We start from the raw sequence: 23,095 nt of genomic DNA, 5'->3' as shown, positions 1-23,095 counted from the left end.
CCCAAGTTCCTAAGCCCAGAAAGCACGTGGTCAATGTGAGCTGACTGACTGAATGAACAAGTACATATGTAACTCCTTTGCTCTTCTATGATAGAAGACCTTGAGAGGCAGAGAAGTTGGTTAACCTACTCAAGGTCACACAGCCAATTACTGGTTAGGAGAGTCAAGAGTTAAAAACCAAATCAGTCTCTGTCTTAGCCCCTCCACGAAATGGTATGAAAAAGGAGCTAATGGTAATTCGGCATCAACAGAATGCCAGACAGTATGCTGTGTATCCCTGTGCTGTGAGACGGGCGTTATTATTTCCATTTTACGGATGAGAACACCAAGTCTCAGAGAGGTACCCTCTGCCTAGATTGCTCCTTGCTCTTCCCACCCACTCACCCCTGCCTGGATAACAAAAATGCATCCTTCAGGCTCCAGCTTAGAAGTCGCTTCCTTCAGGAAGCCTTTCTTCCCCGATCCCCCAGATTCGATGGATGCCGCTCCTCTGCTGTCCCACAGCAGAGCTTCTAGCCCTGTGCTGGCACTGTGTCAGTGGCTGTCTCCCGTATCAAGCTTTGAGCTCCTCAAGGGGAGTGGGCAAGGGCGGTATCCTGAATGTACTGCACTTTAACCACTAGGCAAAATGCCTGGCGCACAGCAGAGACCAGTAAATATTTGTGGAAGAAAGGAGGGAGGAGGGAAGAACGCAAGGAAAGAAGGCTCCCAAAGCCACAGCGTTGGGAAGTGGGGAAGTTGGGTTTAAATCCAGCCCTATCTGGTTGCAAAGACTGGACTAGAACAGACTAGACTACATCCATGAAAACATACAAGCTCCCCTTAGAGTAGGGAGCCTTTTACTACACTCTTGTGGATTTATCTTAGAACGTGGCACATTATCATTTTCTGATTAACAAGGGCTCATCGATGGACTTTAAGCTTTCACAGGTCACGGAGAGCAGGTGTGATTTTCTGGGACACCCATGGTCCCTGGAGCAGAAGGCACTGCACATAGCGGGTGCTTTACGCATACTTGTGTCTTGAGCTGATTTACAGTCAGTCCATCCCACTGTGATGAGGACAGTGCCTCAGATCAGAGAAGAGCCAGCCACTGGCCCTCAAGACGACATGCAAGGCCTGTGGGGTGGGAGTGCCTGGAATGATCAAGACACTGAAACTATGGTCGGGGCCAAGTTTGTCTAAGTGTTTTAAGACTAAAGAGGAACATGCTGATACAAAAGGCAGTGTCTTACTGCCCCAGAGGGTTAGGAGTGGCTTCTGGAGTTTAAACTCAGGTCATCATCATACAGAACAGGCAGTTTCCCTGGGAGCTGAAATAATGACGTGGAGAGTTTTTGTTGTTAGTATGCTTTGTTGCCCTCCCACCCTCCACCCCAAAGAAGTTTACAGAAGGCGTAGCATACAGAGTGCAAGGAAAATAAAAATTATTCATCCGAAGACCAGGAAAACACTTTTTCTCTCTGAAAACCTCAGTTCTCTCCCGACTCCAAGATCAATACAGTTTTCACACTTTTTTATAGTTAGGGTTTCTCTTTGAGATTTTATTTTGATAAAAAAATTTTAATAAGTTTTTACGTCGCACACCGCATGTGACCTCTGGTGTCACTGTGCGCCTCTAGGGGCTATGATTTGGCAGAACGGCCAAGGCGGAGTCAGGGGGTGGGGGCATGACTAGCCTAGGAGTTGGGGATACGGTTCGAGGTGAGCTCTGCCTCTGCCTCCCCAGGTGACTCTGCCTAAGTCCCAACCTCAGCTTCCTTCTCTGCGACAAGCACATGAAAAGGCCTCTTGACCAACTCCCTAGGCCACCCTGAAGATCTACTGAGGCACTGCCTTGGGGACATACTCTAGGTAGTAAAAGGCACCTGTAAATCTAAGTAAGGTAGCACTTCTATCTGAACATCAAAGAGAAATGAGGCTTTACATGTCAACCTGTTATCTAGATAGCACAAGCCTCCCTTCTTGAGTATGAAAGTGCATTTGATTTAAACTTCGGGGATGGCACTTGTGTCTCTAGACTAGGCTCTTCCCTTTTGGAAGCCAAGAACACTGATGCAGGCTTATTAATGACTGTCCGCAGGGCACGTGGAGGCTATGAACTTGGGTTATACTGATTTGCTCAATACTGACTGGCCTCTAGTTTGTACAGTCCTGGATTCTTGTGTTCTGAAAGAGCGTTTCTGTCTTTTTCTCTCAGGTAAGGAGTCATTTCTCCCTGCTGGCAAAGCTGCTCCCTTTCAGATTTCCCTTGATTCCTGCTTCTAAACCACGTCAGATGTGAATATCTAAAAACCTAGTTTGTTAAATTCAGTTGCAATATAAGAGCCTATCAAGTTCTTCTATGAGCAAACCTGAGGAGTTTTATACATCTTTACATTAATCTAAGGTCGTGTGCCTCCCTGCTCAAAACCTTTTTAATTTTTCTCATTCCTACCAAAACAAGTCCAGACACCCCAGGCTGGTATAGTTTTCAAGGCCTTCAATCGCCTGTTCTTAAACTACAGTTGCAGTCTCTCTTCTCAACACCCCAGTGAGACTGCTGCCCTCTGCTTCCTCTTGTGCCTTGAAAGCCCGCCCACCCTTCAAGGCCCACCTCCTTCCCGAAGTCTCCCTCAGTTACAAATAGCCCCGCTCCATCCTTTGAACTCTCCTGTCATCTTATCCACGTCTCTCCTGCGGCACTGATCACTTTCTGACTTAAAAGTAGTACATTTGCCGGGATGCTGTCTAGCTCTCTTTACTATCCTGAAACCCCCTTGGAGAGGTTTCCTATTACCCCTGGTCCTGCCTCTTGCCACATGGATGCATAAACGAGTGGTGGCAAATACGCTGCCAGCTCTCGTTCTCTGAGCCCCATTTCTTGACGTTGCCCGCTGTGCTCTGAAGAGCTAAGGCTGCCGCACGCCGAAGCTCCTGTCAGATTGGCTCCGAGAGGGGAGTGGCTCTCCCTTGGGGTAACTCTGCCCTTCCCTCGCCTCAGGGAAGCTCGGCCTGCCTGTCCCCGGTGCCCTCCCGGAAGGGGGGCGGCACACGCCATGCCTCCGCGGGGAGTGGCAGGCGGCCCGTGGCGGGAGCACTCACCGCTGCCCAGCCTCAGGAGCAGCACGTCCTGCAGCCTCCGGTTGAGGTCGCGGAGCTCCTTCATCTCGGACACCAGCGCCCCGTACTCCTTGAGCTTCTTAGCCTGCTGAACCAGCTGCCTGCGAGTCCGCTCCAGCTCCTGCTGGAGGTGGCGCATCTCGTCCTGCTGCTGCTGGTAGTTGCGCAGCAGCTCCTCATACAGAGCCCGGGGCACACCGGCGTCCTCCAGACTGTCCATGTCCTCTGGGCCCGGTGAGGCCTCCACGAAGACCTCTTCCGGACATGTGCTGTGGCCCAGGCTCAGGCCGTTCTGCTTCTCCAGCCGGGCCACCACTGCCTCGATGCTCTTGTGCGCCGCTTCACTCGGCTTCCGCCCCTCAGGTCTCTGTGTAGGACAACGAGAATCAGTTCAGGCAAGGGCAGCTGGGACTTTCTTGGGCTGCGGCTCAATATTTCCCCAGACAATCCTAGAATCACAGAACCACAGAACATCAGTGCTTGGAGAAACTTGCGCAGACACGTAGTCAAAGCCCTTCACTTTACAAAGGGGGAAACAGAGGTCCAGAGTGGGGAAGGGTCTCGCCCCAAGTCACACAGTCAGTTAGTGGCAGAAGCAGGACTCTGGTTTCCCAGGCCAGCACTTCTTCCGTTCCATCACTCTGCCTCTTGGGTGCATGTTATAATATCATGACTGCCCTCCCCAACTCCCCAGCCTCCCACCCTACCCACAGGGCCCAGGCAGTGATCTGCTCACAGGGAGTATTCAGTGTGTATTTGTGGAGAATCAGTAACAAATCAGGCCAGGCCCAGCCATCCCGGGGGAGCCATCACTCAAATCTCTTCAGCAACAAAAACATAAAAGCCCCTCCCCCCTGCTCCCCCCGACACAGAAAAGGGCATTCCACCAAGTAAACTTTTCCTCAGGAATGCTGCAGTTGGGAAGGGTGCTAAGGACTCGAATCTAGGGCAGGAATCATGTCTTATGTTCTGTTCCTCCACTGCCTACTCAGAACTGGCACTTGGCAGGGGCTGGATAAATGTTTACGTAACTGAAAGGTTCAAAGAACGCTAGCACTGGAAGGTTCTTTCTGGTTAACTCCCTCATTTTACAGGTGAGGAAACTGAGGCTCAGAGAGGGGAAGGACTACACTCAGGGTCACACGGTGAGCTACGGAGAGAGTCAGACCCGGAACCTGAAGCCCGACTTAGAGCACCAGGCTCCTTCCCCCACATGCGTTAGCCGCTCCTTGGACTCTGGTCAAGTTGAAGCTCAGCAAGAAGTGGATACAGAGAGGACAGTTTAGTGAGAAGACAATTATCTAGGACTACCCAGGAGCTGGGGTTTCAGCTGCCGGAGGCCAATTCCAGCTCGAGTGGACAGAGCTCCCACTGAGGGGAAGTGGGAGTTAGAGGACCAGTGCAGGAGGGCTGTAGGAGCTCTCCTGACGGGGGCACTTGTGGGAGATGCAGACAGCTGGAGATACCAGATTCCAGACAACTTAACTGTGTCCGGTCAAGCCTGCCTTAACCTCTCAATGAGTTCCTGAAAATTTTGGAAAAAAACAAAAAAAACATGACTCTGAGATTAGGTTACATGACAAAATCCTATCCCGTCATTTATCCACTGGGATAAAGTGCTGCTGGTAGTCTAGATGAGTTTATTCATTAAAATTATAATGATCACTTTGGATACCCGTCTGCATCACTACACTGTGAGACCACTAAGGGCAGTGACCATGTCTGTCTAATCTCTATGACCCCAGGAACCAGCAAGGGGCCAAGGCCCATAGCACAGGTGCAATGAATGCATGAACTAAACTCAACTGCATCTTCTGGACTATGCTTTGGGGAGGTCCTTGGCCTGTGTCCAAAAGCAGACTGCAGTCAGTGCAGAAGGCATCCCTCTTCCTCCTCCCCTCCTCCAGGGCACCCATCGTACAGAAAAAAACATCTGGCTTATCGAACAAGATATTCAGCAGGCTTACACGCAAAGGCTGGAGGAGAGCAACTAGGGCGCACACCAAAGGAAATGCAACCTCACGCACAAGTTTCCTTCCAACCCAAGGTCACATTAAGCCCTTTGTCTGAACCTGGCGCACCCCACCTCCTCGTGAGTCCACCCTTAGCTGTTTGGGGGCAGCCTGATAGTGACTGGCTCTGAACTGCTGCCCAAGAGCAGCCATGTTCCTGGAGCCTAGCAGTGACCTCTCCGGAGCTGGAGGCCAGACGGAAATGCACCACTCCCAACCCTTAGCAGCGATGACACTGCACAGATGGTACAAACAGGACAGCGCTCCCTGGAAAGTCAGCCAGCAGAGCAAACTCACGCTAGCCGTCCCGAGCCTCTCCCAACGTGAGAAAGTCACGGCCTGTGACACCAGGGGGCATTTACATGGACAGAGGAGGCCAGACTGGAATTCTTTAGCTATAAGAAATCTGAAACTGCTGCCCCGTACTTCCAAAGAAGAGGAAAGATTTTGTTACCTTGATGTGTCTAAGCTGTAAATCTTCTTCCCCGTAATCTTTAACTTCCCCATCTTCTTCTACATGATTGAGAGAAAGTTTGGGGATTTTTATTTTCTTCTGCATCACACTGTTTTCAAGGTCAGATTTGTCTTCTAAAATGCATAGCAAGAGAATAAGGTTCATTATGAGTCAAAATGCTCAAAATGCCCATAACCTCAAATACTAGAGAATGTCTGAGGCCAGACCAGTTAAAAAGGAAAAGCAAACAAACCCAAGACATGTTTGTTCCCTTCTACATGCAGGGCTCCTAGCAGCAGCAGTGCAGATCAAACTCTAGGATCAAGGGTATATGCTAAAGGCACCACCGTACAAAGCGTTGAAATAGCGCCCAGTGAATTTGCTGAGGGGTTTCCCTAAGTATATCTTCAAGGGTGGCCTTTTATGGAATTCTAGAATCTTGGAACTGGAATGGCCCTTAGATTGCTATCTGGTTTTAACTTAACTAGCACATGAATCCCTCAACAACCGAGATATTTCTAAGCAAATGATCTCCCAGGAAAACCTGGGGGGTTTCTGCCCGCTCAGGTACTGATGAGCATGAAGGGATGATAGCTCTTACGGAGATAAAGCCTGAACTGGAGCTGAGGTACAGCCTCCCCACAGCCCAGACACAAGACAGGCTGAGTTAAGACAGATACAGGAAGAGTAACTAGCAACATTTACTGGTATCAGATAATGAAATGACAGAGTTTGGGGGGCCTCAGTGACCAAGTGGCCCAACTCTCTCTCATCTTACAGGTGAGGATGGAAGGCACGTGCCCAGGGTGTGAGTCTGAGGAAGAGGCAGGAGTGGGAAACAGGCCTCTGGCATCTCAACCACTGCTTACGTGTGATAACAACACACACTGACGTGCATTACAAACTACAAAAGTGCTACACAAATACAAAGGGATACTACTTCTCCTCACTTTCTTATTCTTTAAACTCAACTTCAGATAATCTGAAAGAGAATTATTTTTCTCTTGCACAGATTTCAAATTTTACTTCCCAGATCTGTCTCTCACCGTAGATGTCAACAGTAAAAATTCAAAGAGGACAGTTCCAGAGGTAGAAACTCAAACATGCTCTGGAACTGGCCCTTGTGGTAAATACTTTGAGGTCCTGTTTTCTGGGCCTGAACTGGGACTCTGGGAATTACTATTTCTTACTCCTCAAAGGTTCCCACTGCTGCTATATCTTAAATGTAGTTTGTAGCATGTTGCCCAATGCTGGATGTAGCATGTGGCCAGGGAGTGGTTAAGTTCTGTCTCTCAGGGTCTTTATGTGTGAGTGTGTGTGCACATGTATGTGTGTGTGTTGAACATGCTCTTACACTTCCCCCAGTCCAGGCTTCTCTCCTCACAACTTGTTAGCAAAGTTGAAAAGGAAGCCTGTGAGCACCTAACTATTCCAGAATGCAGTCAAATGCCAAATCTTCCTGAATGTATCTTAGGAATGGAGCCCCAGCTGGTCAAGGGCGGGACTGCAGTATCAGAGAGGCCTCAGTGTGAAGCTCAGCTCTTCCGAGACAGGGCGCGAGGAGGGAGCAACAAGGTCTTGATCGCATGACCTCAGGTGTCTCCTCTATGAAGAAGCGTGGGGACGAAAGCAACAATGCTTCACACACTTGACCACACGGCACGGCTGGTACACACTAGGCACTCAATGAACAGGATGTAAAAGCTGGTATTATCAACAGGCTCAGAATCGTTTTATTTCCCTAAGCATAAGGTGGATAAAGATACAATTAAAATACAAAAACAAAGGAATGACTTAAGAAGGGTATCTAGTGTAAGGGAAATGCCCCCAAAAAGAAGAGGCCGTCTTGTTAACAACCCCTCCTGATCAGAGACGAAAATGCCCTTTCCCACTAGTGGAGCAGCAATCCTAGGCTTCTAGTTTCACAAAAAGGCCAGTTCTTGTTCTTGTTCTCTTTGTCCCTATAAAATACACCCAATGGGTTAGGCAAGAACAGCAGCAGGGACCGTGGTCTTTCTAAAAGAGCAGTAGCTCACCTCCTATAAATCACTGTCCATTCCTTCTAAGTCAAAAAGCTGCTAAAATATAAAACCTAAAGAAGGTGCTCCAAATAAATTATCCTGAAATGGGATGGGTGGGTGTGTTCACATGTGAAAAAAGAGGGAGAGAAACTGAAAGGGATATAGAGGATGAGAGGGGGGTGTTAGAACTTCTGAATGTGTTGAGGCAAAGCTCCTGGGTCAGCCTTCAGTTTGACAAGGTCAAGGGCAAAAATCTGAGATGTAGCCACCAAACTAGAAATGACAAGCTATGCTCTGCCTCCCTGAGGTGAAGCTCTGTAGCTGAGAATCATGCCGGTACGGAGAGAAGCAGTCATTCAGGCTCACAAAACTGGGCAATATTTCAACTGGGAGCAATCCTCAGACCATTTCATTTAACCCTTTCAAAATGGAGATGAGGTTTTACCATTTACCAAATGGTAAATCCCTGCATCCGTCTACTCGGCAGTCAGGCCCAGGGATACAGGGGGAGCAAGACAGGCAGGGTTCCCATTCTGGTGAGCACATCATTGTGCAAGGTCACAGAAGTTAGTGCCATAACATGAACAGCATGAGAACTCAGACTGTGCAACCAGAGTTCAGAGCTTTTCCTCCTATGCCTCAGTTTAACATTTACTGAGAATTCACACTTGCAGGATCTGGCTGGGGCCCTGGGGCACTGAGAATGAACACCTGCTTAGGGGACACAAGATAAAAACCCACGAAAAAGAAAAGCCCTCAAATAAGATTGAGATAAGATCTCAAATACTGAATGTGAATAAGGGGAAAGTAACTGCTTTAGGATCTTGGGGGCAAGGGAGATCACCTTGGTCAGTGTAACCATGGCAGGCATTTGAGAGGAAGGGCCCTTTGAACTAGACCCCTTACTTACCGGCTGGTCTTGAGTAACTTAATTTACTTCTCTGATCCTGTTTCCTAATCTGTGACTTGAAGTAAATAATTCCTACTCACATTGCCAGGATGCCGTGAAGATGATCAATTCTGTGTGTTAAGAACTTGAGCGGAGTGAATAGCACTTGGACCGTCAGTGTACATAAAAGGACAGCCATTTACTGACGGCAAGAAGAGGGATAAAGGACAGAAACCAAAAAAGAAAGATTGCAAAAACATTTAGACCGGAATGGTTACAAAAGATGGTTCAGTTATAGGCAGGAAGAAAAGGTGAGAAAGAAAGTTAAGGTGGCTGGGGCTTGGAGAATAACTGGCCTTGAACGCTAAGGTAAGAAGAGCTGAGGTTCAGCCTGCAGGTGTGGAAAAGTCAGACAGTCTGGATTCCAAGTCCAGTTCTGCTATGTGGTAGGTGTGAGAAGTCAGGCAAGCTGCTGTGTCAATGAGCATCACGGATCTCTTTCCGTAGGAAGGGAGACAGAATATTGACCTCAAGTGGGATCAAATCAGCTGAGTATATGTGCCTTGAAGGCAACAAGAGTTGTACTTACAGCAGATGACAAAGCTCAGCAGAGCCTGCGGCTGGCCCTGGGCTGCTGCGGGCTTGCCCTGGAGGTGGAGACCTACTCAGCCACCTGGCTTGAGAGAGCCTTACTCCCCATAGGATGACAGGAGCCCAACTCCCACCGGCTATACCCAAAGCTCCACGCCCCCTCCATCTAACTGGAATGCCCCCTCCTTTCCTTTCTGTTAGACAAACTCCACCTAACCTCCACTCAGCTCCTCTTTCCTCCTCTAAGGTCCCATTACACCTTATACATACCTTCTCTGTAGTCTATTTTCTTACTATGTTGCAATCACCTGTTCTGAGGTCTGCCTTTCCCACGGGAGTGTGGGTAACCACAGGGCAGGGCCCATATCACAGGCCTGGCCATACAGTATAGAGGCTCATCAAAAAAAATGTTTAGTGAAAGAATAATAAAAAGAGGCTATACCAGTAAGCGTATGAAAAGATGCTCAAAATCATCAGTGATTAGGGAAATGTAAATCAAAAATAATACTATCAGATATACTTCATACTCACTAGGATGGCTACAATCAAAAAAAGAAAAGAACAGAGAATAAACATAACAAGTGTTGGGAGGATATGGAGAAACTGGAACCCTCATACATTCCTGGTGGGAATGTAAAATGGTGCAGCCACTATGGAAAACAGCTTGGCAGTTCCTCAAAAGGTTAAACAGAATAACCATACGATCCAGCAGTTCCACTCTTAGGTATGTACTCAAGAGAAATGAAAACATGTCCACCAAAAACTTGTGCACAAGTATTCATAGCAACATTATTCACAACAGTCAAAAGGTGGAAACAAGCCAACTGTCCCTCAACTGACGAATGGATAAACAAAATGTGGTATATCCATGCAATGGAGTATTATTCAGCCGTTAAAAGAAATAAAGTGTTGATACTTGCTACAACATGGATGAATCTTGAAAGCATTATGCCAAGTGAAAGAAGCCTGACAGAAAGGCCACATAATATATGGTTCCATTTATATGAAATGTCCAGAATAGGGATATCCACAGAGATAGAAAGTAGATTAATGTTTTCCAGGGACACAGGGGAAAGGGGCAATGAGAAGTGACCACTTAATGGGTACCAGGGATTTCTTTTTGTGTGATGAAAATTTTCTGGAATTAGATAGTGATGATGTTTGTAGAACACTGAATTGTACACACTCTAAAATGGCTAACATGGTGAATTTTGTCTTATGTGAATTACACTTCAATTAAAAAATAGGCTACCACTTTTAGAATGTCTATTACTGACCAGATGCCACTATACGGCTCTTCACATATATCACTGTACTTCCCAACAACCCTGCAAGCAAGTATTACCTGCATGTTTTTCCACAGAAGAAGAAATGAGACTCAAAGAGGGCCTAAAGCCACCCAGATGCGAAGGCACAGAGCCAGGATTCGATCTAGATCTCTTTGCCCCCCAAGCCCACGCTCTATTCTCTCTAAAAACACATGCCTGAAATATGGTTGAGCCATATTCATAGATGCTGAAAGAATGAATGATGGCTCTAGATAAGGACATCTAAATTCCCCAGCCTGAAGTTCAAAGCAGAAGACCACTTTACTCCTGCTCTCCTGCCACACCCCTCTGGCCTCAGGAAGCCCCCAGATAGGAGTAACTATCGCCAGGCACAACGAATTAGGTTGTAGGCCAGGGCTCAGGTTTGAATGGGTCCTTTGAAAGGGCAGGCTGAGCAGTGCAGGAAGGTCTGAGTGACAGAAGTGTTCCTGAAAGGAGCAGAAGCAGACAGTCCCTCGAGTCACATGTCCCCTTACCTGGACCCTGGCTGCCCCAGTGCTTGGCCAGGGGGATCTTGAGGCCCCTCTGAGAGGTAACTACCTGCTGGCTCCATCCTAACGCCCATCACCCTCCTCCCTGCGCCATGCTCCCTGGATGAGGGCTCAGGAAGATCTGAGGCCTCCACTTGTCCTTTTCTGCAGTCACTGGACATTGACTGAGCCCCTGTTCTGTGCTGAGCACTCTGCTAAGTGGTCCTGGTCTTTCGGATCCTTACAACCCAGGATGTGCCGAGAATCCCAACCAGAATAGCAGGCTTGACCTCCTGAGAGATGCTGGCTCATGTGGGGGCAAACCTCCAAGCTCCAGGCCTTCCTCATCCTAATCCCAAATTAAAGGTGGTGCCTCACATCCGCACCTAGTCCACAGAAGATTACGGAACACTCAGTGTCACCGTAAAAAGTGGAAGAACTGGTTGGGAGAGGGAGGCCCAGGATTTAACAAAAGCAGCCCAGTCTTTCCAGTCAGGGAGTCCTGGCTTGGAATTCTGCCTCTGCTACATACTAACTGTGGGAACTTGGGCAAGCTACCTCACCTGTCCGAGTCTCACTTTCATTATCTGTAAAGTGGGGATAATAAACTGTTTTCCAAAAGGTAGTGCATATAAAACACCAAGAACAGTGCCTTTCTTGTCCCAGGTGTTCAGTGAATAGTGGCTGTGAGGCTACCCCTGTGGGCTGTGTCATTGGCTTTTGTCCTGTGGCAAAGAGACCCGTACCCGACACAGATTGAGACATGATGAAAGAGATGTTTGGGGAAGATTAATGTGGCAATGGCAAGCAAGATGGATGAGGTGTGAGGAGGAGACTGAACACAGGGTGACAAGAAGCTGTAACTCTTGACTGGTCACATTAATGCAGGTGAGCGGTGGTGTGGATCACCTAAGACAGCAGGTAACTTCAGGCAGCGTTTTAATGTGGCTTTGGAGTATGCTTCTGGCTTTGCATTCCAGGAAACCACAGAAGAAATTAGCAGGAGACTCAAAAAGGATGAGTCAACCCACCTCTCTGGTCAACCCACCTTTGCAACTGCTCCAAGCTTAAGACCAAGTAATCAGTTTTAGTGTAAACAGAAATAAGTATGTAGCCTCTGAAGAGATAAACTTCATTGATTCTAACTTCCTGATTCTTTTGTTTCCAGGGCAAGAAAACCACCAAGGATTTGGGCATCAACTTTCTCCTCTCCTTTCCAGCTACTATGTTGTCAGCTAACTGCATTCATCTATTCAACAAATACTGAGTAAGCAACTACTATGTGCCAGGCCCCATGCCAAATTCTTTACTAACATCAATATATTCAATCCCCATAATGATTCTATTGAAGCAGAAACTGAGGGTCAAAGAAGTGAGGTGGCTTGCCTAAGACACAAAGTTATTAAATACCAGAGCCAGACGTTCCAGTCAGGCCTGCATGTCACTCGGGGCCTGGTTCTATCATCTAATTATCCTATAGGAACAAGAGAAAAATTACCAAGTTGCTGTAACTTCCTCAACTGAACTAGAAGGCACATACAATATGGTGAGTGTGTCAATATAATTCCCCAAGTGCCAGCTTTTCTCCCAAGCCTTTGCCTACATCCAGGAGAATGCTGTGATCAATTCCCAAATTGAACTTAGTATGACTTGATACCAACCTCCTGAACTCCAAGCTTATCAAGACCACCAAGCCCTAAATAACCCCCAAATGGAGTCCCTATTCAAAGCCATAAAATATGGTAGAAGCTGCTCTTCAAAAATATAGAAGACCTTGGTATTTGTCATTAATCTGAGAGGGAGAAACATCCCATTAAACTTACCACTGGAAAAAAAAAATGGAGGCACGTTTAATGAGCAAATAGTGTTTTAGAAAAGAGGCCGGTGGACAGGAAATCCAATGCAATTCTGTCTTCAAACATGAAGATGCTCCTGAAGAATTTGAAATACAGTTAAAATGGGAGAGGTACTGTCTTGACTCCCATTTTACATAAAATCATGCTGGATAATTAAAAGAACCCAATGTCAGAGTTTAATGTGGTGTGGGCTTGTTAGCTATGATGAAGTTCTGAAAGGCTAAACATAAACTGTTTTACATAGGTTTTGTCTTATTTAAAAAATATCTATATGCAAGTTTAAAGTTCTTCATCTGTGTAAAATCCTTGCAAAGTCTTATGTTTGCATTAAAAACAGACATGCCACAGAAAAGGCATGCATATCTCATTCTCTGGCCTGTGGCGTTTGTTTTTTTAAAATCCAAGGCAGACAAAATTCTCAAGTTTCAAGGATTGTATCTAGCCAAGACAACACGAAGACGAGTGCCCTGCTGTGGTAAAGCAGAAAGAAATCAAGAGACACGGGTTCGAGGCCCGGCTTTGTAACTCACTCTCTGGGTGACCAGTTACTTCCTTTCAGCTTTCTTTTCTGTAAAACATAGGGACTAGACTAGAAAACCTTAAGAGATCCTTCCAGCTGTGTGACCAACTGGCCAGCCACAGGGAATTCCACTTCTCTTTCTCTTCTATGCAGTGCCGGGCAAGAGTAGATGATCTAATCCCTCCAGGTGGGCTCGTTTGAAGAAATGTCCTGCTGAGACCATCCGAAAGGGGAGAGAAGAACTGCCAACCAGGTTTCAGTAGGTCTCCCTGCTTTCACTCCCATGGCCTCACTGGCCTTGGCACAGGGCTAGGGCACAGAAAAAACTAGGAACCTCATCCTTCTGACTCATTTGTCTAGCTACCCTCATGTGCTTCACCAGGCTGTTGCCAGGGTAATAAGTGGCCCCACCACAGGGTCACAGAGGGGCAACAGATGGGGGGAGATGGTAAGCCTTTCATGCTAAAGTCAAGCCACAGGAGGATTTACAACACCCGCAAGTTAAATTTTAAACCTGTCTTCTCCTTGGTCCTCTAAATCGCTCCTTTCCACAGATGGTGGCACCCACGACTAAGCAAGCTGTTCTCTCAACAATGCTTAGCCACCACAGTCCGTATCCGCTACCTATATTTAATGAGTACCTACTATGTGCCAGGTACTTTTCCATATTACCTTGCTAAATAACATAGTGGGCAAGTCACTCGTTACCATCTCTACGTTACATTTGAGTACCTGAAACTCAGAGAAGTGAAGTAATCTCCCCAAGGTCACACAGCTTGTAAACAGCAGAGTCACGGTTTGAACCCAGACTGTCTCACTTCAAAGCCTATCTTCTTTCAGCTCTCTCAATCTTCCTCCTTGATACTCAAGGAAGCGACCTGGGGGAGGGGGTCATTTACCCAATTCTCCCATAGGACAGGATTTCATTCCAGAATATCCACCTCCCCTGACAGGGAGCTCATCACTATGCTTAGAAGCCCTTTCCGTCGTTCATCCACTCTCTCGGCTATTATTATATTCCTCCCACCAACCGCTTTGAATTCCACTCTCTGGACCTAATTTTGCTTTCTGGGCCTCAAAGAACAGGTCTGATTCTTCTTCTAGTGGGGCAAAACTCAGACATTCAAAACTACCAAAATACCATCCCATGCAAATCTTTTCTTCTCCTGCTTATATATTTAGCTGTCCTATCCTACTATGTCTCACCAATGAGCTCAGAGGAAAAAGTAGTTGCTGTGTAGTTAAAAGAAACAAAAACAGGCTTAGATCTGGGATACAAAGGCCTCGCTCCTTGTCTGATTTCCAGGACACCCATCTCTCCTGGTTATCACTTGATTCTTAGTCCATCTCTGGCTGCTTCTCCCCAGTCCCCTTTCTGGGCTCTTCCTCTTCAGCTGTGCCCTTAAAAGCTGGTGTTCTGGAGTTCTGCAGGATTCGCTTACTCTGCCCCCTCCCTCTGTGAAACCACCACTTCCACGGCTAACGACTTCCACATTGGGATCTTCAGCCCAACTTCAGAGCACTCTCCTGAACCTTGGGCCACATGCCTAATCGCTCTCCTGGAGTATCTGCCCAGGTATCCCATGGGCCCCCAAGATTCATCTTGTCTCAGACTGAACTCAATATCTCCTCTTCCACCCAACTACTTTTCTAATGCTCCCCATGGAGGGAGGAGAGCCCAGACCACCACATCATCATCACGCACATCACCACAACCAGACAGTTCCCAAGTCCTGTGGATTCTCCTTCCTCAACCCACCTCAGAGCCATCACAACCACTGCCACCCTAGTTCGGGTATCATACTTTTCGACTGACCTGACTCACAGTTCTCCAAGAGCTTCATGCGTATGGGAAGACCTTAGCCCACTGCCTGGCACCTACAGCACCCACTAAACAACTGTCTGCGTAGCTCTCTTCTCCCAGGGTAAAATAAGAAGCCTTATCTCACAAGGATGTAGACAGAGTATGTATATGGTAATTCCTAGCATTGAACCTGGAGCCTGGTGAGTTCTTAATAAATATTTAGTAAACGAGTCCGTGAAGGCAAGAAACAATGCCTATTCCTCCTCCTGTATTTCCCTCCAGTGTAAGACTGACCACCTAGTGTAACTTAATACCTGGGGAACTTAAATGAACCAGAGAAAAGCTCTTCAGGGTATGTATGCTTTTCCAGTAAGCATTTTAAAATGAAGAGTACACACATCCTCTCTCTCTAAGGAGCTTATAAGACAAAGCAGGTAGGCACAGTGGAAAGAGAATAAATCTTGAAGTCAAAGATCTAAGTTTGAATTCTACTTTTCTGGTGCGTTTTTAAAAATAAACACCAGTGTGCTCTTGAATGACAAGAAAACACACAAAAGAGCAAGACCTGAGCTTGCCTGGGGCAATTTCTTCTTTCATCCTGTGAACCAGAACTCTGAAATACCCAGCAACACATACTATTTAGTTGTAACAAATACGTGGTTCTTAAACATGACAAATCACATCAGACGGGACCTTGAACGGTTAACATTTCAGTAGAATCTGCAACAGATGACAGCAGGCAAGTTCCAATCTTCGCTCCAATGTACATCAGCAGAACATGTCAAAACCTAAATTAAAAGTTTTCACTCGTTTAAAAAAAAAAAAAAAGAATCCTTTTGTTGGCAGTCTCCCACTGATGACATGCAACAATCTTTGCATATGAAATCGGCTACTCCCCTGCTTCACTGCTAACTTTGTAGAAGTTCCAAAGCATTTCTGGAGCAAGTGATCCATTTGGACCAACAATGCCAAGCTGGGACCTGAGCCCTGAATGAGCTAAAATTACCAAAGCAAGAAGAACGTGGCTTTGGAAGCTATTTCCCCCAAGTGTGGGGTTTCTTCTAGTCAAGGGAGTGATAAAGAATGTTGACTTTTTCCAGGTGAACAAAGTTGAAGGAAACCTCCAAAACTCACTGCAGGTTTCTGTTCTAAAAAACAAGTTGCTGCTACAGGGGTTCCTGTCCTCCCTACTTCTTCTCCCCAAGCATAACAAATGCACCTGTCTTCCCCAAGTTGGTGTGTTCCACTTGGGCTGACTGGAGTGGACTACGTGCTGGGCACTATGGATGCAGAGAGAAGGAAGGCAGGTCCCCGTCCTGGAGGAGTTCACTGTCTGGTAGGAAGACAGACCTACTCACGACTAACCAAAACAAGACACAGAATGCTAAAGATAAGTGAGGAACAGCAAAGTAAAAGGAGAGCTCCGAGGAAGGAGAGTTTCCCTTGGGGACTGAGGGTGGAACAGGGAGCTGCCAACGCATCTGTCCACTCCTCTGTGGCATTCGTCCTCAGCTCACGGGACTGTAGGCATGTCACGTGTCTGCCTTCTCCACTGAAGGTGAGCTCCATGGGCAGAGGCCCCATCTCACACAATGATTAATCCATCCTCGTTGGCTCAAAGGAGTGCCTGAGGGAGTGTTCTCAAGATGGCATGAAGTATCGCAGGCCTGGGGGAAGCTGGAGAAATGGGGTTGGTCTGGGGCTGCTATGAACGCGCCGGCTGAGAAGCTTAAGTTTTATTCAGTAGGCAACAGGGAGCTACAGAAGGTTCTAAGGAGAGAAGTGACTTGACTAAGACTGTATTTTGGAAGATTTTTCTGACAGCAACTTGGAAAACAGATTGAGGCAGGGTAATCAATTAGAAGGCAGATGTGCTGGCTTAGATAAGAGCTGGTGCACGCCTGGATGTGGGCAGTGGTGGCAGAGTTGGAAAGATGTACAAGATAAACCACAAAGCCCACCTAGAATGGGCCCTTTCTCTGTGCTGCCCTGGTGCCTGGCTTCCACCTCTATTTAGCACGTACATTGGGCCCTAAGACTACACTCACCCTGAGGATGATGCCCATTTCTTCCCTGTCATTCTGCCCGGACAGAAACCCCACATGGCAGGGCCTGAAAAGTTAACTTTTGTTTCGCCTGGATTGTGCTGTCATTTCAGTCCCAGGACCTCAGACCTGCAGATGCACTGGAGCACTCGCTTATTACAGCACCGGGCCTGGTGTATAGGAAGTAGAAGGGGGACATCTGACGACAAGAGGAATTTAGCACACCAAATAATAATAACATAGCCAAAGTGCCTGCATAGAATGGCATAGAATTTTAAGACTCTGAGCTGAGAAAAACCAGTTGTGGCCCCATAAAGAAACCATAAATCAATACCATGAGCCCCAGTAGCAGACTGGACTGCAGTTAGATAATGGCAAGCTCTCCAAATGGGCTGTTCTCATTTTCAACACGCTGTCTGGCAAATAAATGAGAGTGGTGAAGGAGACCACATCCAAAGGTGAGCCACATCTTGAGTTACGTGGACCATGGAGGATGGGAGCTCTTCTGCGATTTCCTGAGGAAAATGACAACTTAGCAGAGAGGAAAGTGCGTGTGCTCTGTAGAAGGGAGGCTGGTGAGAGAGGGAGAACAGAAGGGGCTGGAAAACTCAGCATCTAAAACTGTTCCTGGGCTCGAAAACTTGATTTGAACTGTCAGCTTCACGGACAGTTCTTCTCTTGCCTTTCATTCCTTCCAAGCCTGCTGTGTGGCTGACGAGAACATCAGCTACTTTACAAAGGAGATTTCCAAGTGGGGGCCTGGCACTGGAAGACCTCGGTTTCAAGTCTGGCTTTGTCACTCGTTAGCTATACAGCTGGAGAGGAGTCTCTGAGACTCAGTTGTCCTCATCTACACAATGGAAACAGTAACAACGGCAATCTCTACCAACAGGGTCCCGCGGAGGACTCGGAGAGAGAATGCACAGGCACAAAGTTAGACTGTCAGTAAAGGTGTGTTTGCTTTTTCCCCTTGAACTGAAATCAAGGCTATATACTGATTCTGACACACATGGAAACCATGATGTAGACCAGCATATGCTGGAAAATGCAAAGTCCCAAAGCAGCTGGCTTTGACATTTCCTGGATACAAGAAGAGGTACACCTGAAGACAGCTCTGAGTTGGCCTGGGCAAACGGTAAAGTACCGCGCTTCTCACCAAAAGCCATGAAACGGCCCCGAACTGCTCCTGAAACTACGCTTTTGGTGCCAGAGAGGGATTAATTACTCATGGCTAATGCACAAGAACATAGCTATCTCTGCCTCCCGCTTGAGGGCTCGCCGCCTCACATCTGGTCCCACAGCACCGTGGTATTCACAACTAGGAGATGCCAGAAGATGAGCTCCTTAAGACGAAGTCACTGCAAGCAATTCTCGGAGCCACCACATCCAAGATGGGGTTTCAAGACACATGGGAGAGTTCTTCCAGGACAAATGAATTCCCAAACCTACCCTGGCCCTTCCAGTCAGGTCTGGAGCCAGGACAGTGGCTCCAATTTAAAAGCTAACCAGCTGATTGGAATTCTAAATGTGGCCTAGTCAACGGCAAGTTGTTTCTTTTTCTTCCCCTTGCTCTTCTCAAGAAAAAAACCTGAAGAGAGGTGGAGGAAAGTGCTTTTCAACTCACTTTGCTCAAACCGGAGCCACGCTTCTTCTCTGGATCTACTCTGCCAATTTCCAGATGTTGCCTAGGTCTGTTTGTGCGTGTGTGTTATTTTAACTGTCTGTTTTCAATAACCCTAGAGATTTATCACCATTCCAACTTGGAGGATGAATAGTCTATAGATTCAAGATTCATGGTCCTCACACCAATAATTACGTGTGTCTTACTGAAGAAGACTTTTGTCAATTTCCAAACTCAGAGTCTGTGGGGGCTGCCATCTGCCTCAGCAGCCTCTCTGCGGTGCCTGAAGAGCAAAGCACAGTGGTGATGTTTACTGCATGAATAAGTGGATGCAGGGACAATCTCTAAAAGAGGAAAGCAGCTATTACACACTAAAACACCTACCTACCACGGACTCCTTCTGACCACATCACTCCCCGCCTCCTAGGGCCCTTCCAGATCTAGGAGTATAATAGAATCATTAAGAGCATGCTTTCTCTTCTTCTAGCCAAGGGGAAGCTAAGGTTACAACCTACCTATAACCTCCTCAGGCCTATACTGTACTCTTGGGGAAAAGTCTCCTAACCCCTTCCTTCAGGTAATTAAAAGCAAGCAAACAAATGAAATAAAAGCTAATCCGCTACAAAGGTTTCCCTTTTCTACATACTTTCCTTCATTCTGTTCTTCTGGCCCCAGGCATGCCCAGGTGTTGTGGGGGGGGGGGGGGGCGGTCTATACCACTGTGCCCCAGGGCTTGCCAGAGAGGTGGTCAGGACACAGTCTGTCCACAAGGGCCCCAGGTGCTCATAGGGTTCCAGTTCTTCTTTCACTCCTCAACTCTGGCAAACCTACTTTCCAGAGGCAACAGGAGGTGATGGAAAGGAACTTTTCATGAACCACAGCTCTAAGCTACTGCTAATTTGCCACAGGACCCTAGGAAAGTCACTTCTCTGTTTCAAGCCACAGTTTCCTTATTTGCCAAATTTAAATATGATACATGCTGAATTCATCTCTTAAGGAAAGCTAAGAAAGTTGGAAAAAATAGGAGAGGTCTCAAACTACAAAATGCTAGCGATGTCTCCTAACCCCTGGTCTTCTCTTCCAACTGGAGGGCAGGGTGGTTTACTGTCTCTGTCCACTCTGAGGTGCACCCTCCTTACCAGCAACAGCTAAAAGGCTGCTCCCCAAAATGGAAGTGATACTTTCCTCATCCACTCATATCTGTACCCAAGCCTCCTAAAACTAGCTGGGAAAGAGGATCCACTGACTTTACAAAGGAAAAGGTGCCTCGGCATGGCAGAAAGAACCTGGTGAAGGAGGCTAGAGGGCTGGTTTCTAGTCCTACCACCAAGTGAACCTCAGCGTCCTCATCTGTCAAATGGAGATGAGACCACCTGCCTTGCCTATTTCTCAGGGCCCTGGGAAAGCAGGAATGGGAGGTCTGGTCTCATCCTGACCTAGAAACTCTTTCCTGGCCCTCAGCTCTCACTCAGAGAGCCTTCCGGGAGATTCAATAGGGGTGTGGAGTCTGAGGGATGCTAAAGTGCCACTACTGCTTTACCTCTGCCACCTAGCCAGGGAGGGGCAGGAGAGAGTGGCACCCAGTACCCAGTGATCAAGGCCTCTTCATCCCGTCCAATGATGGCCCGAATGAGACAAGGATGTCATAGCTTCCCTCTGTAAAGAGGGACTCCCACCTGGCAGAGTCCGACAATATCAAGCCTTGCCTCTCACTCCCAGGCGGTACTAAGGGCCTTAAAGGGAGAGACAGACAGCTAGAGAAACTTGAGGAGACAGAAGGCGCAGAGAGGGAAGGAACTGAGAGAGAGGTAAAGAGAAGGTGAGAGACAGAGAAATGAAGGTACAAACGGGCGGGGAGAACACAGGAAAGTGAGGGAGCCGAGAAGAGACAAACAGAAAGAGTAGGACAGACACAGAGAGATGGAGACAGACTGACAGCGCGGGAGGTGTCGGGGAGGCGGGGAAGACAAAGGGGACCATCTCGTATTTTTAACTGGTCTGGCCTTCTAGAGACACCCCGTCCCCTAAAGAAAAGCCTACGGGACAGGAGAAGGGGGCCGGAACAAGCAGCGGCTTCCCCCGGCCCCCTCCCCGGCTCCCGGTCCCCGCCCGGCCCCCGAGTCCCTCCCGGACCGCTCGCTCACCTGCCAGCGCCAAGATCTGGGCCTTGTGGAGCAGCAGCGCGCCCCAGTCGCGGGGGGCGCGCGGGGGGCTCTCGGGCCCGGCGCCCAGTTCTTCCGGGCCCCGGTACACGGCGTACACCTTCTGGTTGTCAAAATCCAGCCGCGAGCGGGGGCTGAAGTCGCGCACGCACGACACGGGCAGCGCGTAGCAGACGTTGTCCTCCAGGAACCGCACAAAGGCGTACATGGTGGGCGCCGGGGGCGGGCCCCGGTCGGCCGGTCAGCCCGCGGGGCGGGCGCGGAGGTGGGGAGCCGGCGGGGGCCGCGAGCCGCGCGGCCGGGCCGGGGGGCGGGGGCGGCTCCCGGGACCCGGGCTCCCCCCGCTGTTATTGTTCCTGAAAGCACCGCTCTGCCAATCGGCTGCTCTCGCCTGGGCGCGGAACCTGGAGGGAGGGGGGCGGGGGGCGGAGGAGGGGGTTTGGAAGCGCACCGCCACTCGCGAAGTCAGACCCGAGCAATCACAGCCGGAGCGCGATTCGCCGAGGGAGGGGAAAGGGCAGAGACGCTAAATCGCGATAACGATAATAACAATAGCCTTGCAGGAAAAAAATGCATTGACTAATATTCAAAGTCGCGCCGCGTGCAGGATTTGTGGCTTCAACGGTCGCACTACAAAACAAATTGCATTGCAACAAAACTGCACTGCACAGGAGAGGAGAGTGTGAGAGAATAAATGCAGGGCAGGGGGCAATCTTGTTTGGATTCCTAAGTGTAAACTTGCACTTGAAAGAGAGCAGAATTTGGGAGTGTATCAAATAATTGAAACCGCTCCTCTCAACCCCTTTAGTTCATTGTCGTTTTGTTTTTTTCTTTCTGGCAAAAACCGCCAGCTCCCCTGTGGGGAGGGTCAGTCAGCCAGAAATGTTCCCCCTGTGCTGCCAAACTAGTTCTGACCAGAAACTGGGGCTTATCTGGGATTTCCAGTTGGACCAGCTGGCTGGGGCAGTGGAGTGTTTGTCAAGGGCCCCTCTCAGCTGGAGGAAGCAGTGTAGCTTTTCTCCCCTGTAGTCTTCCTCCAGTGAAGCACCCCTCCACAGAATGCCTGTCACTGAACTGGGACCAGTTGGAATGAGCAGGGAGCCGAGGGGCGGTCGTGGTCGGAGGAAGGCAAACCCAGGGCTAGCTGGGCATTTCTGGAGCACCTCGAGGAGTTCTGACTGGGCTATGTGTCATAGGAACCCCATCCTACATTAGAGGGGGTCAGCATCCTTGCACTGACGCCTCTGAGAGGGTGGGCTTTGCATCAGATATGACTACTTATATTCCTGGCACCTGATAGGGGCTCAGTGAATTTGGGGTGAAAAATAATAATAAATAAAAATCCACATTCAGTCACACCCATACTCTTATTCAAGCGACCAATATACACTGGGTATGTGCTACATGCCAGATTCTGGGCTAAAGGCTGGTGGTAGAGAGATGAACAGACAGCACAAACACCTGGATCTCTTGTGGTATAAGACAGTGTACCAGAACTTGGGTCTCAATGTTGGATTCCTGTGCCCAAATTAGGTTACTATATGAATACCACACCTTCTCTGTCCTGGAAACCCTTACAATCTGGTCTGAAAGTATTAAAAAAGTGTAAGTAAGTAATTATGTTATGGTGAGAAAAGTGTTCTCATAGAGGAATGCTGAATTGAGGTGGCAGGCTGAATTAAATGTTATATTTTTTAAAAAATTCATTTTAATGAACTCAACCTGTAAGAAAAAGAGAAAATAAATGTGCCAAAATGTTGTTTCTTAGTAGTGGTGGGCGATTTTATTTTCCTTTGTGTGTTTATATAACTATTTTCCACGATAAGCAGGGATTACTTTATAATCAGACAGCATTACACGTTATTTTTTTAAAAAAGCGCTGGGCTCACATTTCAGATCAGCTACACTAATGATTAAGTAGATAAACCAAAACCCTCCAGATTATTTCACTGTGATTTGGGGAGTACATTATACAGGTGAGGGCCATCAACATGCAGCTCCCAGATCCAAACGTACAGGTCAGATCTAGTTCCCTTCAACTTAGCCTCTGGCATATATGCAGTGACAGCCAGTTATGAACACATGTTGTCCTGATACAGATGTTGAACCTTTGTTGCCCCACATACTTGTGGACAAAAGAGGAGCCACACTGAATCGTTCCAGCAGGTTTATCTTCATGATTATGATTTCTTTGGACTGATCTTACATGAGTTTTTATTT

General features: G+C 47.9%; 2 protein-coding genes across 6 annotated transcripts in view; both read right to left on the bottom strand.

Annotated features, from left to right (window-relative positions):
* BEND5 (BEN domain containing 5) overlaps positions 1 to 21,249 on the bottom strand; it is a 47,696-nt gene extending 26,447 nt beyond the window's left edge. Inside the window, exons 1-3 of one of the 5 annotated variants that reach the window (XM_073789971.1) lie at positions 20,858 to 21,249; positions 5,569 to 5,702; positions 3,085 to 3,469 (exon numbers count right to left, since the gene is read on the bottom strand). In XM_073789971.1, coding sequence (XP_073646072.1) covers positions 3,085 to 3,469; positions 5,569 to 5,702; positions 20,858 to 21,083 — 745 coding nt within the window. In that variant the 5' untranslated portion in view covers positions 21,084 to 21,249. Of the gene's footprint in view, positions 1 to 3,084; positions 3,552 to 5,568; positions 5,705 to 20,857 lie in introns of those variants that run through there. The other 4 variants (XM_004317958.4, XM_019937840.2, XM_019937841.3 and 1 more) reach the window with 4 other exon arrangements.
* AGBL4 (AGBL carboxypeptidase 4) overlaps positions 1 to 23,095 on the bottom strand; it is a 1,267,959-nt gene that overhangs the window by 231,425 nt on the left and 1,013,439 nt on the right. The window lies entirely within an intron of this gene.

Source organism: Tursiops truncatus, chromosome 1 (genome assembly GCF_011762595.2).
Source record: "Tursiops truncatus isolate mTurTru1 chromosome 1, mTurTru1.mat.Y, whole genome shotgun sequence".
Lineage (NCBI taxonomy): Eukaryota > Metazoa > Chordata > Mammalia > Artiodactyla > Delphinidae > Tursiops > Tursiops truncatus.
The sequence above is the reverse complement of the archived record's forward strand: the minus strand, read 5'-3'. Positions and strand labels throughout refer to the sequence as shown.